Source organism: Equus przewalskii, chromosome X (assembly GCF_037783145.1).
Source record: "Equus przewalskii isolate Varuska chromosome X, EquPr2, whole genome shotgun sequence".
Lineage (NCBI taxonomy): Eukaryota > Metazoa > Chordata > Mammalia > Perissodactyla > Equidae > Equus > Equus przewalskii.
This window is the reverse complement of record NC_091863.1, coordinates 29,430,654-29,449,677: the sequence shown is the minus strand read 5'-3', so window position 1 is coordinate 29,449,677 and position 19,024 is coordinate 29,430,654. Positions and strand designations below refer to the sequence as shown.

The window sequence follows — 19,024 nt, the reverse complement described above, 5'->3', positions numbered from 1 at the left end:
CTCAACCATTCAACCTCATCCCGCATTTGTAAAAAAGGTACAAACTGGTAAGCTAATATATATTCAATTATCTGGAATAGGGTAGAAAAATGTATAAAATCTGAATGCATTTCTTTATTCACTATTTGTTCATTTATTTACTCAAACCATATTTGGTATCTGTTATTTTCCAGGCACTGTTCCAGGCTCTGAGAATACAATGGTGAACAACAAAACAGACAAGACTGTTCTTGTGAAGAAGCTCACATTCTACTGGAGGAGACAGACTACGTATATTATTTTGAAAAAACGCTATTGAGAAAAATAGAGCAAGAAAGAGGACTGAAGGATATGCTATGTTAGAGAAGGTATTGGGAAAGCTTCACGAATAAGGGGATATTTGAGCAGGGACTTGAGTGAAGTGGGAAAGGGAATCATGAAAATATCCAGGAAAATAATGTTCCAAGCAGAGGGAATAGGAAGTGCGAAAGCTTTGCAAAGGCATGGGACTCAGCGTCTTAAAAAATAGCAGAGGAATCAGTGTCTATAATGCATTGCTCTAACAAATTAACTTGTAATAGACCATTCTGTTGGTAAAAATAGAACGATAATAATTTTATAACAAATGAACATATTAATTTCAAATATACACATATTTTATAACACTCTGGTTAAAATGTTACTCCTCAGTAATCAAACTACTTAAGCCTTGTTTTTTATATTTTTAATTGGCCAAATACAGTTTTATAGGATATGAATCTTGTTAAGTTGTAGTTTCAAGTCAAATTGTTTGATAATATCAGCATGTCAGTTAGAAGGTAATAAAATAGTCTCCGTTTACTGTTCTCTAATACCAATATATCAATATATCTCTTTCAATCTTGATGTCACTGTGTTTACTAGGTAATGTCTTCAAGTTAAGAGCAACTGTAATTCCAAGTCTCATTTTAAATGACATCTTAATCTTCTTCTTACTTCTAAAGTTTAGATCAAACTCTCGAGGGTTCAGTATAAAAAATAAACTTAATGATTATATGTTAAAACATGACCCATTCTGAACATAATGGGGTTTGTATGTACTTAGAAGAGGGGAGCTGAACTGAAGCCAAAGAAACAACCAATATGCGCACCATCCTCCTTCTCACTATTCAATGCTTATGACGGAAAAGAAAAAATACACAGCTATACTAGCAAATTGGAACTTTTTTAAAAAGAGTTTGAGGTTCTTGAGATAGAAATTTATAGAGCCTCATTCCTCCCGGGCAGAACCAGAGAGTACCCACCTAAACACTGGATCAGATCTACTTATGAAGACCCACTTGTCTTGGCATATGGACCTAATATTACCTACCTTCCTCCAAATTCATGAAGCATTATTGCATTTAGTGATTTACTGTCACGATGACATATAAGATGTTTTCTAGTCAATTTTCAGTTGATCTCAACTAATCATGTACAAGGTTTGAGCAGTGTCACCTAAATTTAATACTTTATAGAGCTGAAAATACCAGCAATGATATTAAGGCTTTCTTTCATTTCCAGAGCATCTCTACAGAATTTTTATCATTTATTCTTCAAAAGAAATTGAAGAAGCATCTTTTATTACTTCCATTTTACATGTAAAGAAACTGATCTCGAGGACGTTAAGGGACATCCTTTTTTGCAGAACAAAGAGTATATGCTGTAGCCACGCCCAGAATCCATGGATTATTCCGAGTCCAGTTCCATGGTTCCCTCTACACTGTCACACTGCAATTTGAAATAATTTGTTTAAAGGAAAAAAACTCACATTTCTCACAGTCTTTCCATATAATATGTCGGGTATTCTCATAATTTGTGTTCATCCAATTCAGCAGAATCCTTTCAGAATTAGAATATATGTTGCTGGACATAAAACAAGAATTGACTTCTGGTGAATTTCGCATACACATGGGGAGCAGGTTACTGCTGCAATGTGGTACAATCCGGGAAAGTATCAGAACCTGAAATTGGATAAAAGAGAGAGAGAAAACTTTTACTAGACCTGAATGGCAACATAAAAAATTAATATTTGAAAAGTAAATTAAAAATATGACAGGTAGATAAATAAAGGAAGGCATCAGTATTTTCTAGTTAATTACATCCATTCAAGAGTAAAAGAATAGATCAGATGACCCCTTAATGCTCATTTTAAATTTCCAACTTTTTGCTTCTATAGCATCTGGTCTATAAGGCACCACACTATGTAATTTAAAAGAAGCTCATTACCTAAGGGTTCTGGTCATCAATTTCCAATGTGTGTGTGTGTATGGGGTTGGGGGGCTTCCCCACAGCACCAAGCAATTCTCAGACACATGCTGGGTGTCCTACAATTCAACTCAATTCTGACACTATCTACCTGAAGATGGCATCAGATTCCACAGGTTAAGGGCTCAGTCCTACAAAGACTGCCCTCCACCTCAGCTACCAATCACAAACCCAGGTTGTTATCTGTGCTTCTGACCGAGGGGCTACAGATTGGAGGTTCCCATGACCCCCTCCTTGACCCCTAAGATCTAGTCATTTGCCAAGTCCTATTGAGTTCTACTCAATATTTACGAAAGCTGCCTTTTTCTCATCTTTCCCTCTACCACCAGCATTCCCAGCATCAGACACTTAACTATATCCCCAAACAGTTTCAACACTGTACTACAGTGATTACTCCAGAATGAAAAGCTGCTGACACCAATTTTATCTTTAAAACCCTTCAATACCTCTGTACTTACCTTCTGCTAAAGTCCATAAAGTCCAGATTCCTCAGTTTGGTTTAAGGAGTGAACCACAGCCTGATTTCTGATTGGGACTACACTCCACTGCTCTTACTCCCAGCCATACTGTGTTTATTCCTCAGAACATACCATGTTCTATCTAACCTCAGGCATTTCCACACTAAATTCCCTTTGTCTTGAAAAATGTTATTGCTCTGCCCCCCAATAAAATTCATCTACCACCTCCTTCACACAAATTCTATTATCTCTCTCTCTCTAACCTATGACGCACCTTGCCTAGCAAACTCCTAGTCATTTCTCAGTGCTCAGTTTAAATTGATCTTCTTTCTGGAAACCTTCCCCAAGGAAAATTAGGTTCCTCTCTATGTGCACTCAAACTTAGTTCTTTGAGCTTACTTTGTCATAGAATTTGTCATACTTCTTTATAATTATATATATTTAGTTGCTTCTATACTCCAGAACACAAAATCCTTGAGAAGACAGACTATATCAAGTTTACTCTTATAATACCAGAGTCTAGTACAGTACCTGGACTATAATAATTGGTGAATAAATTCAGTCAAAAAATATTTGTTGAGCATCTATTATGCAGCTGACACACTATTAGGTTCTCAGTTTGCAAGTGATGCTTGGTTTCTAAATTCATAGGCTTATAGGTTGGGGAAGATGGATTCAATGAACTAAACATATAAGTGAATGCATGCATGAATGAGTGAGTGAATAACGTCCACAAATCAGGATTAGGCCTAGTTTGTCCATAAAGCAGGGCATTTGCTGTTATTCTGTTTTGGAGTCACTCCTCTGTATCAGTGGGCAAAATTATAGCTGATGCAGCCTGGAGTTAAAGAAAAAAATGTCTTTTCCCAAATCTAAGCTTCACCGAGAGTCACAAATACCCTCATACATTCTTCTGAGACTTATTTAAGAAAAAAATGGCATTTCTCCTCTTGACATCCAGAAAGAGAGACAGGGAAGGCTGATGGGGGAAGAAGAGGCGGAGAGGAGGAGTAAGTGGGAATCAGGTAGCAGACGGAACTTTCCAGAGGGTAGGCCTGGGTGGCTGGCTGTAGTGGAGGCTTTAGACTGCCAGAGGGCAGCAAGAGGCCCTGGGGTCCTGCGCCCCAGCAGAGAACAACAAAGAAGAAATAAACTTTACATACATCAGATGGTTTTATACGGCCCAAATCAGGTGATCTCGGAAGAAAGTATATAAGCCTGCAAATCTTAGTTTCCTCATCTCTAAACTGGGGATTACTGGTTGTGAAGATTAAACAAGATCACATTTAAAAAGCATTTTGTGACAAAAGTCTTACATATACTACTCACTATTTAGCTTTTAATGTTGTCCTTTCCTGTGAGTGACTAATTGCTACTTCTATTTAACTTAACTTCTGTTTCACCTCTCTGTCCTACAGCTCATCCTGTCTGTGGCTGCAACCTTGAGGACAGAGCAAAAGCCTCTATCGGTCTTAGTGGGCAAGATCTCTAGTGCCACATTTGGAAACCTAGGGAATGATCTCCAGGACTGAAACTAGTGCTTGTTTAAGCAATAAAGATGTAAGGTGTAAAGGCATAAGCTATGTCATGTAAATTTACCCACACATGCAACTTGACATGAAGTAAATTGGAGAATGTCATCAACACCTGGTCTCACCTATAGTTGTATGATTCCTAGTGAATATCTTTCCAGAATAACTCTATAGCAAGAGTCTACTATGTCTTAGAGGTGGAGACCATAATTTTCACCAACATCCATTCTTCTATCCTTCCTTTAAGTGCCAGAATACACCTATAACTACTAATTTTAGAGACTACATTTCTCGACTTCCCTTGAAGCTAGATGTGATCATACGACTAAATTTGCCCAATGGAATGTGAAATGGAAATAATGCATTTTTAAGGTGACATCCTTTAAAGGTATTTACTTGCCCTCCTCTACTCCTTTATCTGTTCTCGCTTGTTTTGAGAAACTGACCTAGAGATGAAAACCTAGAAGATAGAAGAGACACCCCACTATCTATAAAACACTTGCTTCTCAACAGTCCTATGAGAAAGAAAAATAAGAATTCTATCTTACTTGAGCCATTGTGTTTTTTAATCTTTTACAGCAGCATTACCTATACCTTAACTAATACACTATTCATATAAATCAACCAAAAACCCAAGCAGTGAACAAGAGTGGAAGTGTTACCTTGTATGTCTGAAGGAATACATCTGTCCATGCCCGTTTACTACAGGCTTCAAACTTACTCATCTCTATAACAATGGAAGGCTCTTCCTTAGGTACATAGGAACTCACAGGGAAGGTATTGGTGGAAGACTTTTAAGAAATAAAACATTACAACATGAATTAAAATGCAAGGCAAAAGTAAGTCCAAAGTTTTAACTATTTAGTTAGCACGTAAGCTTTTTTCTTTCTTTTTATAAAACCTTTGCATGCCTTTTTTATACATTCATCAAGATCTCTAATTCTCCATGTGCCAATAGTAGAAACTACCCACAGAGGTAACTTTCTGGAACACATAGCCCCTTACTGAGGTCACAGATTTATTCATTCAACGCATCTACTGCCTCACTGCATGGGAGAAGTGGTAGAATGAGATGCCAAGCTATTCTGAATTCTGAGCCCCCAAAAGAGCCACACCCTTTGGATTAAGCCACAGGAGCTCAGCAGAGTGCCAAAGAACAGACCCCTGAGTCTCTCACTCATGTCTTGTGGTAAAGGCATAACAGTGGCACAACTAAAGAAGCGATGTCTCAACGCCTGCAGGCTTCTCAAAACAATTCCCCTTCTCAGTAGGTTCCCATAAAATGAACTGTATTCTTTGAAAAAACAATAATGCATATCTTGTCTAATTTCTTTCTGTTTTCCCCTAAAATTGAAGAAGGGAAGTGGCAAGTGGTGGGGAAATTAAACCAGGATTTTCTTTGGAAGATACATATTCTAAAAATTTAAGAAGAAATTCACATAAGCATACACCATTCTTCATTTCTAAATCCCCTAAAAGAAGCAATTATTTATATATTTATGAAAGCCATGTAATTGTTTTTGTATAAGAACTCCACTGAGATTTTTAGACAAAGACAAAAATATATATATATGTGCTATCCAGAGAGGCATAATCCTTAGGATATTTCATAAACAAAAAAATCAAGGATTCTAAAATGCAATCTTCTAGCAAAGACCAAAAACCAGTAAATTCAATAATAACTGTGCAGATTGTTTCTAGAAATTATATTCCCTTACTGTAATTTCAATCCACTTCTTATAATCTTCCGGCTCAAGCAGAAATTCTGGCAGTACATGAGAAATACATGCTCCTTGAGTACTAAGATTGAAAAAGAAAAATCAAATTATTATAGTATAACATTCAAGATGCATTTATCACTTGCATTTGAACTTCAAGTACATTATTTCAATGTCATATAGTTTATTTAATTTTAAAATTTAAAATTTACATAATTAATTTTTAAAATTTCCTGTAACAATGAAACGTGTATATGATGTTTCCTTTACAGAACTGATTAATGAGAAAGAACTTACTAAGTGCCTGTAATCATCCACATCTACTCATATGTTAATGGGATATAAAGAGTTATATGACTCAGCCCCTGTTGCCAAGGCACTAACCATTTTAATGTTGTTATAATATTATAAAATTGGAAATATATGGAAAAAGTTTGAATACAATAAAACATCTAATAAGCAGATCATTAGTTACTCAATGTTCATTTAATGCCTATCACCTAAATATAGAAAACCTCCAATATAACATAATCCACACTTATTTTTCCAAGGAGAACATCCAAAAATTGTGGCCTCTTTGATTATGTAAACTTGTAGTGGTATATCTGAAGCACCAAATATCTATTTATATTATTTTATACATTTAAAAGCATATGTACACACATATTTATATGTATATCATTTATCACATTTAAGATTATATATTTTTTTCACTGTCAAATTTCTTGAAATATTTTTATCCAAACTCTTCATATGCATGTCCATCACCACCAGAACCACTTTAGAGACATCTAATATAGTTTTGGCAGGAGAGTTTCCTAGTGGGGATTTGGGTGTTTAGGTCTAACTCATTTAGTGAGACAGAATACCACTCACCATAAGCATTTAATAGAGATGAATGCCACATTTAGTATTCAACTCTGGAGACACACTAAGTTTGCAGTCCTGTAACTACTGAGAAGTGGGAAAAAGAAAAAGCAGAAAGGAGCCTGAAAAGGATTCTGAAAGCTCAAACCTTGAAGATAGCACAGACGAACAGGAGAAGAGAGACGTGAGGAAGGGAACCCTGTGGGACTGAAAGCAGTGAACACAGTTTTGAGTTGTTAAGTTTGAAGTGGCCCTAGGCCAGTAGAAGCTGGTGGAAGAAATCATGCTGCAGACATAAAGCTCCTTTGTTTGGAAATCAAGTATCATCCCTTCTCTTTGATTTTCACACATTACCCATCTGCATCTACATTATTCCTATGAATCTGCATTATATTGGAATTACTGTAGGTTTAAATAAAATCTAATTTTAATGGAACACCACCCCTTAGCAGGCGTACCCAACGTAAAGTCTATGAAAGAACTCAATGAGACGATGTCCCATTAAGTTGAAATTCGAGAGAGTGAAACAAAGACAGATAGCTCAGAGACATGTGAAGAAACTGGAGTACTTCCTTGCATCCAAAGCCAAGACAGGATTGCAGGAGGAACGGATCACTTTTATCAAATGCTACTGAGAGCCTAAGGAAAACTAGCAGGGAACCATTACACTGAGAGCTTCCTGAGGAGGAGACCACATGGTATGCAGTTGAGCACTCACAGTATCCAGGAAAGAGTACGTCTGCAGTAAAAAGTTGAGGATAAAGAATGCATTTTTGCATTATTAAAGACAACAGGCCAAAAATGGAGTTGCTTATGCTAAGCCCTATGTCACCAAACTGACACTGAATTAAAGTTTCAGCTCTCTCAGAAATGGAATCTTCAATTAGTCAATCAGGAATCACCTGATAAGCATTAGTTAGATTATTTGCCGGATAGATCCATGCCACCCCAAAAAGAAAGTAACCTTACAATAACTGATGTGCTTTTTTTGCTGTAGGGGTGAAAAAATTTTCCCTTCTTCCCTTCTAGGTTCTTTGGCTGGTCTAATAATTAAATTGACATAAGACAGACTAACAGGAGAAAAACAAATTTAATTATGTACCTACAGGAACTGTACAAAGACACGAAGACTCAAAGGCAGTCAGGCAATTGAGGTTTATATACCATCCTGAGCCAAGAAGAAGGAGGTAGGGGTCTGGGGCTTCAAAGGGGAGGAAGACAGTTCACAGGAAAATGAGAAGAACAAATGTTTGGTAAACAAATGTTTGCCATGCCATGCCAATAAGTCTTCCTGATATAAAAAGTTACATCTGGAAATAACTCTCTTTCTGGGCCAGGTCCACTACCTAAATTCTTTCAGGCAGTTAAGGGAGAGGTAAAAAGTCTTTCCTGAGTCTGCTCAGTCTCAACTGCCTTCAGCTCAAAACGATCCATATACCAAGTGGCACATTTTGGGGTGGCGTATTCTGCTCCACCTCATTGCCTAAGTACGACTTCCTTGTTCTTGCTCCCTTCTGCCTATAAAGTCTCTTGCCTGTGTAGCTCTTTGCAGTTCCTTTCTCTTAGATTGGATACTGCCCAATTCATGAATTGCTAAATAAAGCCAATGAGAGCTTTAAAATTTACTCAGCTGAATTCTGTTCTTTAACAGCATTTTACAGATGCTATTATGAAGTGAAGGGTACTGATACTGGCTCAACACAAGGCTGACATAAGGGAAGCCATACTGTAGAAAAGAAACCATACTGTAACTTTGAATGACCTCTGACTAACTATCCCAGCTGGATATGCACCCTCCAGGAGATCCACCTGCTCTGTAGATTTTATGACCCCTGCTTGTGTATGTACCTCCCAGCTGCGATAAGATGATAACTTTGTTCTTTTGAGTTCCTTAGGAATGTGATGACCCCCACACAAAGACAGAAAGTCTATGCTGATAGCCATCATCAATGACAACTGAAAGATCTGGTGTGGCAACTCCCAGTCTGTAACACCAGAGGGTCAACATTCCTAACCCCCTCCCCTATAACTCCCTGGCCTATATAACGGCTTCAAGATTCTGCACCCCCCTCAAGATGATTCTTTTGGATATTAGTCTCCCCATCTTCCACCTTGCTAGCAAGCTGTAATAAAATTCTTTCTCTCCTACCACCTTGCCTCTCGACTGTTGGCTTGTCTTTGTGGCGAGTAGAAGACCCCCTTTTGGCAGTAACAGTAGCAGAATATGCCACCCCAAAATATGCCTCTTTGACATACTGATTATTTTGAGAAACTGCAGACAGAGGAGAAGCTCTGAAACCAGAGTAGAAGTTACCCTGTTGTAAGGGAAATCTACATTTATAAGGGAAATTTACATTAGAAAGGGGGCCTATACCAGGAAGAGAGCTATCACCAGAGATCCCTTTTTCACCTGAGAGACTTAACTGAGGGCAGGGCAATCTCTGTTTACCAAACATTTCCTCCTCTCACTTTCCAGTGAATTCCCCTCTCACGCACACTGTGAAGTCCTAGACCCCTATTCCTTTTGTTAGCTCAGAATGGCATATAAGCCTGAATTTTCTGGCTGCTGTGGAGACTCATTTCTTTGCCGGGCTACCATACTTAACTGACATAATTAAAACTGCTTTTTTTCTCCCGTTAATCTCTCTTTTATTATGGAGGTATTTCAGCCAAGAACCTAGAAGGGAAGCTTATTTTTCCTCCCCTACATGAGACTTGTTTCATTTTGAATATTTCTCAAGGCTTAACTTTATCAGTCCATAAGATACTATTTACAATTATGTTTTGTCAATAGATTTTATGCTTTGTAAGTCAGTAGTTTTTATAGAGTTGACTGTCACAACTGATTTGACTACACTTTCACACGTTAGGTTTTCTATTTGAATATTTCTTCTGAGTTTGCACTAAGTAGAACAAAATAAAATTAGATGTGATGAGTTATTCAATTCTAAACTTAATCTCCAAAATTACAGTTTCTCATTTATTGCACAAAATAGATTTAATTTCACTTGTACAAAAGTCCTCACTCACTGACATCAAATTTAAATGGTGACGCTAATAACATTTATGATTATTTTGAATTTTAATACATTTATTTCCATCATGACACATATGCACATGATTAATGACCCAATTTTATTAACCATACTGCCACTTTCAAAATGTTGGGGAATTTTATCACAGCCAACATATCCTGATAGGCATGTATTTGCTGATAAAAGAGCAATCAATTTGAATGGCTTGGCTTTAATGTCAAAATCATTCTTCCCTACCTGCATCCTCGCACCATAAAATGTCAAAACAGAAACCACCCATGTTAATGTCAACAGAACTGGGAGCTATGCCAACATAATACTACAAGAATAACACGATGATCACAGGCACCACAGAGTGTAATGATCCTCTCAGAAACGGTTTGATTTCTACAATGCACAAACAATAAGGATTTATTTAAGTATCCAAACCTCCTTCTTTTGCTCACAGTTAACATTTCATTAAATTTTAAAAGCACAACTAACTTTCTAAAATAAGAATGGGCTTAGAGGGCCAGCCCCGTGGCCGAGTGGTAAAGTTTGTGCGCTCCGCTTTGGTGGCCCAGGGTTTGGCCAGTTCAGATCATGGGTGCAGACATGGCACCGCTCATTAGGCCACGGTGAGGTGGCGTCCCACATGCCACAACTAGAAGGACCCACAACTAAAATATACAACTAGGTACTTGGCGGATTTGGGGACAAAAAACAGGGGAAAAAAAAAAGAATGGACTTAGAATTTTTGCCTTATTGAATTAGAGTATTTACGTTATTGAATCAATCATCAAGGACCAAGAGTAGGAAGTGGTAAAATTAAAAGAAAAGTCATGTGTTTTCTATGTTAAACTTATAAAAATTTAAATAGAGTTCCCACTTTATCTAATAAGGACACTCTTGATAAATACTGGTTTTCCGGCATTCTTATGTCAACAAACATTTATTTCTAATAGAACAGATTTTTAAAAGATTCTATTTCAATGATAACGACATCACAAGAGTCAGTTTTCAGTATGTCACTAACAGTGACCATATTGGAATTATTTAAGCAAACATTTTAGCATATGAAAGCCATAAATCATAATTTATTGCATTTAAATTAATAATAATCATCATCTACTATGTGCAATGTAATACACTTTTTATCATTTCTAAATCTTTTACCAACCAAGCAAGCTTGGGAATTATCACCCTCCATTTTACAGATATTGAAATTGGAGCTTAAACAGGTTAAGCAACTTGCGCAAAGTCACAGGAGGACTAGAGAGCCAGACTTTAAGCCCGTATCCACCTGATTCAAAAGCCATGGTCTTACCCAATTTCAGTGTGATCTTCTTGAATCACTTTGATTATTGCTTTGAAACATTCTCATTCTTAGATGCAATTCCATTAATAAGATACCATAATGGTCATGCATGAGTAAGAAGAGTATAAAGTTTTTAAAGAAGTAAAATCACAAATGGGATTAAATTTACTTGCAAAGGAAAGTGAGTTGGTTTTTCGAACTGGATTTATTTTGGTGAATGGATTTTTTTTTTTTAAATCAATGGAATTAGAAAGTAAGAGTTACAGCAGTTTTATATTATGTGATATCCTACTTTCAGTTTCAATACAGGGAACATGGTGTTAACGTTCTTCCTTTAGTTTTATATTGTGAAAACTATAAACCAAAAAAGTTTTCTTCAATGAAAATTAACAACATCATAAAAAGGATTATTGGTTATAAACAAATGAAATTATATCAAAGGATATTAGTCACCGTATTAGTCAGCTTGGGCTGTCACAACAGAATGTCACAGGTTGGGTAGCTTAAACAAAAGAAATATATTTCATCACAGTTCTAGAGGCAGGAAATACAAGAACAAGGTGCTGGAAAAATTGGTTTCTGGTGAGGCCCTTCTTCCTGGCTTGCAGAGGGCTTAGGGTCCCACCTTTATGATGTCATTGACTATAACAACATCCTTAAAGGTCTTATCTCCAAATACAGTCACATTGGGGTTAGGGCTTCAACAAGTAAATTTTGGAGGGAGACAGTTCTGCCCATGATAGGCACAAATGACAGGAAAGATTAAGCATATTCAGCCACAGCAACATGAAGCTTATTGTAAAACATAACACTCAATTACATAATGTTTTTTATAATCCAAGACACATGGCATTGTCATGGGCTGAACGGTGTCCTGTGTTGAAACCTAAACCCTCAGTACTTCAGGATGTGACTATATTTGGAGTTAAGGCCTTTAAAGAGGTGATTAAGGTAAAAGGAGGCCATTAGGGTGGACCCTAATCCAATCTGACTGATGTCCTTATAGGAAGAGGAAATCTGGACAGACATCAAAGACGTGTGCACACAGAGGAGAGACCACGTGAGGATGCCGAGAGACGGCAGCCATTTGCAAGCCAAGGAAAGAGGCCTCAGAAGAAACCCAATCTGCTAACACCTTGATCTTGTACTTCCAGCCTCCAGAACTGTGAGAAAATAAATTTCTGTTGTTTAAGCCTTCCAGTCTGCGGCATTCTGTTATGGTAGCCCTAGCAAATTAATACACATATGATGGAATAAATCCCTTAACAATTAAAGTTAGATTTAAGAGTTCATAGTTTAATACTATAAATAAAGTTCAATGTATAACATTTATAGTACACATCCCACCTTTCTCCAATTTGACTGTCTCTCACTGATTACACCTTCTCTCTTGGAATGCAAATCCTCTACCTTTTCCTCTTTTACCCCAATTTTTATATTTCACAAAATTTTCCTCATTCTTATCTGACTCTCCTGAGACCCAATTTCAAAGTTTTATTCCTTTCACCACACAAACTCAAAAATCAAATTCTGTGAAAGACAATGATAATAAATAAACATTTAATGAGCATTGGCCCCATTCTGTTATCAATCACCTTGGGTGTTAGAGACGCCAGATGAAGGAGATGTGCTTCCTGCCCTCAACATACTCACAGATTAGTGGGGTACCTCACTCATGAATGTCAGTGGTGCTGAAAATAATTTACAGAGTTATACACAGCTGTGCCGTTTTCCTTAACTGATATAATCTTTCTCATTCTCCCACCGAGACTCAGCGGAGAGGAGTAGAGAGAAACTGTAGACTGGAATCTTCACCATATCTTAGTCTCTTCTAACCTGAACAGTCTCTTTACAGTAATTCTGTTCTTTGGGATGAACGATCAAAATTTCAGACCTCCCATCCCCCCACAAGATGGCATCTGGGAAGAGGTAGATTTATTGTCTAGTTAATACAATTTCAACTTCACGTTTCTTCACTTTCGTGAGTCTCTGCTAAAGCCATGTATCTAATTTTTGTATTTTGAATTTGATATTATTATATAAAGGAGGGATCACCCAATTGAGTAAGGCCTCTCCGAACATGGAGCAGCCCTGCATTTGGGCTTACATGAGGTAGGTGAGAGGGACTCTTGTATCTGGACATGCAGGTCTGTGACTGCTTTTCTGGATCTTCAGTCTCTTTGGCAATGCCCCTCTCTGCCTGGAGCATAGCTGTCATGTGGGCATCTGCTGCTGAGGCCTGAGATGGGGATCTTGTGTTTCCCCTCTTAGGCCCCATCAAGGACCAAGAGGTCCCTCATAACTGACTCAGCCACTCCCCAGGCCTCATATATTTGTCATTCATATTGTGGCTTCAGAGACAGCCATCCCTACCCTTTTGCCTCTTCAGTAAAGTCCCTCTCATTTAGTCAGCTTCCTTAACAGGCTGCCTGGGTCTTAATGCAGTCACCTTCAGTGACTTAGAAACTTCTAGATCCCTTCTAAGCCACATGAAACTCAAGCCAGGTTTGGCTATTGATGTAGACAAAAGAAGTGATATAAATTCACCAGCACTCCCCTCAGACTTTTATTAAACATTGCTTTTCCATTTCTTGGCCACTCACCATTTAATTTCTGCGGAGGAACACAGATATTATGATGACAAGTAGTTTCCCTATATTTTTTATCAATCATTTATGGAAATTTTCATCTGTCTATTATTTTAATATTAAAAGACTATAACTACGCAGACTAAAAGTTCACAGTATCCATAACTTGAGATTATACTAACAGTAACCTGAGGAATAAATTTATTGGTTTCATCCCCTTTTTGTTCAATGGATTTATATATTCGCCTTATATGAGGATTCTCAAAATGAGGTCATGAACCAGAAGTATCAGTATCACTTGAAACTTGTTATAAATGAAAATTAACATGATAAACCCTGTGGGTAAGGGCCAGCAACTTGTTTAACATGCCATCCCAGTGATTTGGATGCATGAGAAAGTCTGAGAATGATTGCCTTAGATTATAAATTCAATAGCTCATGAAATACTTATTTTCTATTATTTTTCCAAGGTATATATTACAGGGTTATGTATATAGTAGAAACTTGGCAAATATTTTATAATAAGACAAATAATATCAAAGTCTATCTGTCTATCTACCTACCTATCTACTTACTTATCTATCTAGCCAAGTCACAATTACATCTTTAAATTAGCACATCCGTGTTTTTACCTGAGAAAGTCAAGAAGTGAAGAATGTTGCAAACGAAGTTGAAGCACCCTTTCAGTGTGATCCACAGGTAAAGACTGACTAGAATTAATGCCATCTGGCATTTTTCCACTCAGGTGAAGCATCACATCATAAATGGTCTTATTATATTTCGAAAAGTCATTATGTACAAATTTTTTGGATGACGAGGGTGATGAGCAGCATCGTATTTTATACACATCCCTATGGGAAAACAAATTCAAAATTTTTTTAAAATCTCAAAATGTTATGTTATGGAAAAGAAAACATGCTTGATGACTAAATAAAATCCTATTTAAAATGAAACAAGAAAGAAATTACAAAATTCACTTTATTCAGCTACCCTTTGTTAGTAAAAATTAGATTTTTTAATAACCCCTGAGTTCTCCAGTATCTTGTTTTAAATACATACCATTATTTAATGTTATAATTGTCAAGTCTGAAAGACTGGACTACGATTAGAAAATGTAAGTGCTTTGCAGAAACAGTACAGAGGTCAGATCCTGGACCCATCACCTACTAGCTGCCTGAGTATGACAAGTTAAACTCATTGAACTCAGTTTTGTACACTATAAACTGGAGATGATAATGCCTATAATAGTTCATAAGACAGATTTCAAATGTTCATCACACATGTATATGCAAAGACAAATGTACACACATTTTCTCAATATTTGTATTTTAATACTTAGAAGGGCACATCCTGCACATTGGCCATGTGAGTAGGGATTCTCATTTTAAAGATAAAGTCCAGAGATCTATTGTTTCCATATATTTGTCTGTTCTTTAAACAAGACAATGCAATCTCTATTTCCTGATAGATCCTGCACCAAGTTATGATGCATGTTAATTTTTAAATGGAGTAAAAAATTCCAACCAATCTTTGCTGTCTACAGTTTATCCAATATCTAATACTATACTATTTGTTTGCTGGCAATCAGAGTCACAAATGTATCAGTAGCTTAGACTGACAAATAAAATGTGCCCAACGGGCCATTTTGAATGGGAGTTCTCCAGTTTGGTAGCTAGTAGGTCTGTCTCACATATTACAGGAGAAAGTACATTGATTTAGGTAAGGGTTTGATGACCATTGCTCAAATTCTGGCTCTTCCTCTTACTGTGTAATTTTACGGAAGTTACTTGACCTTTCTGTTCCTCATCTTTCTCATAAGTAATATATATAATAGAGTTAGTATATCCTGAAGTTACCAAAGAAGCAAACAAATATTTAAATATTTCATGGAGAAAATTCACACCATCATGGGCCTTAAAATATGTCTACAAAAAATTATGAAAAAGATAAATAGTCTAAAGAGAATTAAAACATAACCAGACAATGACTAAATAAGAAGGATAAAAAGCAACAAGATGAATACAAATGGAAAGAAACAATAAACAATATAAACAGATACACAGGGGACCCAGATATTATGGTTGTAAGATAAAGATTTTGAAGTAACTGTATGTAGTATGTTTAAGATTGAAAATTTTGTCATTGAACTATAAATTATATAAAAAATGACCGATGGAAAATTTAGAAATAAACAAGTTCAGTAAGTAAAACTAAGAGAGCAACGGATGAGCTTCACAGCAGATTAAATCAAGCAAAGAGAGAATTAATGCATGGGAAGACAGGCCATAGGAAAGTATTTATACTGCAATAGAGAGGGACAAAAGGATGGAAAATACACAAGAGTGAGCAAAGGAGAGGAGTCCGAAAGAATGCAGGAGTCACATAATTTGAAAAAATGTTTGTTGAGAACTTTCCAAAATTGACAATAAAAAATAAAACCACAGATTAAAGAATAACTATGAACCCAAATAAGAATAGCTACAAAGAATACTTTTCTCACCACATCAGAGTGAAGCTGCTGAAAACCAAATATAAAGAGAAAATCTTAAAGGTGCTACAAAAAAAAGATAATACCTTCAAATCAGTAAAAATAAGGATATCAGATGATTTCTTAACAGAAAAAGTAGAAGACAAAAGTAAATAATACAACTTAAATATGCTGAAAGAAAATAACTGCCAATGTAGAATCCTATACCAAACAAAACTATACAATCAGAATAAAAGTGAAAAAATACAGCTATTTTTGGAAACAAACTAGAAAAATTTGTTACCAATTGACCTTAAATAAAAGATCTACAGAGAATTACTTGAAAGGAAGAAAATAATCTTACACAGAAGATCAAAGATACAAAAAGAATGAAGAATAATGAAACTGGCAAATGTATGAGCAAATATTGACTGGTTAAACAATAATAATATCTCAGGTGTATACATAATTACAATACACAACAACAATGGCATATGTCAGGAGACAAGAAAATAAAGTTAAAATATCATAAGTCCTTGCAACATGAGGGAAGAGGATAAAATTATTAATTAGAACAAGACTTCTTATATGCTGTAATGTCACTCATCAAGAAAACAAGAAAAACATATTAACTTCTAAGCTGGCCAGGGATAAATCACGAAATAAGAAAAGAATATTTAATCAATCTAAGAGAAGGCAAAAAAGGAGAGAGAGAATGTGGAGTAGACAGAAAAATAGAAGAACTTAAAAACATTATAGATTTAAATTCATATTTACAGTAATTATATTAAATTTATGTGAACCATAAACTTGAATGAAAAGACAAAGATTCAAAGAATAACACGAAACAAGCTAAAGATAGGGTATACAAAAAGACATAACCAAAAACATAGGAAACAAAAAGATTTATGAAAAAGATACAAAAAAAGTTATGTAAATATTAACTAGAAGTAATGTATCTACATTAATATAAGGCAGCTTAGAATTTAAGGCACAAAGCATTACTAAGTATAAAGACAGACATTCCATACGCATAAAAGTTTCAGTACACCATGAAGGTGTTACAATTGTTCATTTGAATGCACTTGGTAACAGCCTCCAAATGTATAAAGCAAAATTGATGAAATTAAAAAGGAACAGCCAAATACACAAATATAAGTAGAGATTTTAATGACTTCATGCTAGCAACTGGTAATTTAAAAATCAGTAAGCACATATATTAAAGAGTATAATAAGCAAACAAGGTTTAATGTACAAACATGGAAGATAGCTTTCCATAACTACAAAATACAAAACATTTTCAAGTTGAAATGTTTACAAAAACTATATAAATGCTGGCCAATAAACAAATGTCAAAAAATTTCAAAGAGGATGGTCTCAGACCTCAATGAAATTACACTGACTATCAATAACAAAATCACCAAATATAAGCTTCTAAATAACCTTTTTAAAATAAATGGCATTGGGGCTGGCCCGGTTGCACAGTGGTTAAGTTCGCATGTTCGGTTTCGGCAGCCCGGGGTTCACCAGTTCGGATCCCGGGTGCGGACATGGCACCACTTGGCAAGCCATGCTGTGGCAGGAGTCCCACATATAAAGTAGAGGAAGATGGGCATGGATGTTAGCTCAGGGCCAGTCTTCCTCAAAAAAAAAATGGCATTGGAAATTAGAAAAAATATGAATGTGATGAAAATAATACATTACATATAAAAATATGCAATTCAGGGGCCAGCCCTGTGGTTGAGTGTTTAAGTTTGCGTGCTCTGCTTTGGCAGCCCAGGGTTTCACTGGTTCAGATCCTGGGTGCAAACAAGGCACTGCTCATCAGGTCGTGTTGAGGTGGTGTCCCACATAGCACAACCAGAGGCACTCACAACTAGAATATACAACTATGTACGGGGTTGGGGGGGGAGGGTGCCTTTGGGGAGAAGAAAAAAACAGATTGGCAACAGATGCTGGCGCAGGTGCCAATCTTTAAAAAAAAAATCCAATTCAGATAAAGCCAAATTTAGAAGAAAATTTATAGTTTAAAAATTATATTTTTTCAGAATAAAAACATAATAACTAGAAATAAAAATACTTCATAGACTGATAAAGGGTTTCTATAAAAAGCACAGAGTGAACCTCATACTTAATGAAAAATGTTGAAAGGTTTTCTCAAGATTGAGATTAAGAGGAGGATGCCTACTACTTAATATATAACTAGAGATCCCAGCAAATGTAATAAGGCAAGAAAAGGAAATCAAAGATGTAAGAATTGACAAAGAAAGAAAGCGATTATTTGCAGATGACATGTCTTTAGAAAACACAAAAAAATACCTACAGATGAATTAGAATTAGTAAAGCACCATAAAAACACAGTTGGATAGATGTCAGAATATGATAATTAACATTATTTATACATAGCATATAGAAAAACAAAATAAAATTGAAAAAAAGGGGCCTTTTGCCAAAACTTCAAAAAATACTAAATACCCAGGGATAAATCTACCAAAATATGTGCAAGAACAATAACTGAAAACTAAATCATCACTAAGATAAAATTTAAATGACCTAAATAAGAGAAGATATAAGCTCTGTCCTTTTCTACTAAGGCAATATTGTAAAGATGTCATTTCCTTCTAAATTTACCATAGACAAGGTTCAATCACAATCAAAATACTGGCAAGGTGACTTTTTTCTTTTTGGTAGATATTTATAAGTGATTCTAATATTTATATAGAAATGCAAATGGCATAATTACCTAAGAGAATATTGTAGACTAACAAACTTTGAGTATTTATACTAGTAGATATCA

General features: G+C 35.9%; 1 protein-coding gene across 1 annotated transcript in view; it reads right to left on the bottom strand.

Annotated features, from left to right (window-relative positions):
* Nucleotides 1-19,024, bottom strand: part of CFAP47 (cilia and flagella associated protein 47) — a 422,907-nt gene that overhangs the window by 247,918 nt on the left and 155,965 nt on the right. The window contains exons 30-33 of the mRNA XM_070603391.1: nt 14,393-14,611; nt 5,974-6,055; nt 4,918-5,046; nt 1,769-1,961 (exon numbers count right to left, since the gene is read on the bottom strand). Coding sequence (XP_070459492.1) covers nt 1,769-1,961; nt 4,918-5,046; nt 5,974-6,055; nt 14,393-14,611 — 623 coding nt within the window. The remainder of the gene's footprint in view (nt 1-1,768; nt 1,962-4,917; nt 5,047-5,973; nt 6,056-14,392; nt 14,612-19,024) is intronic.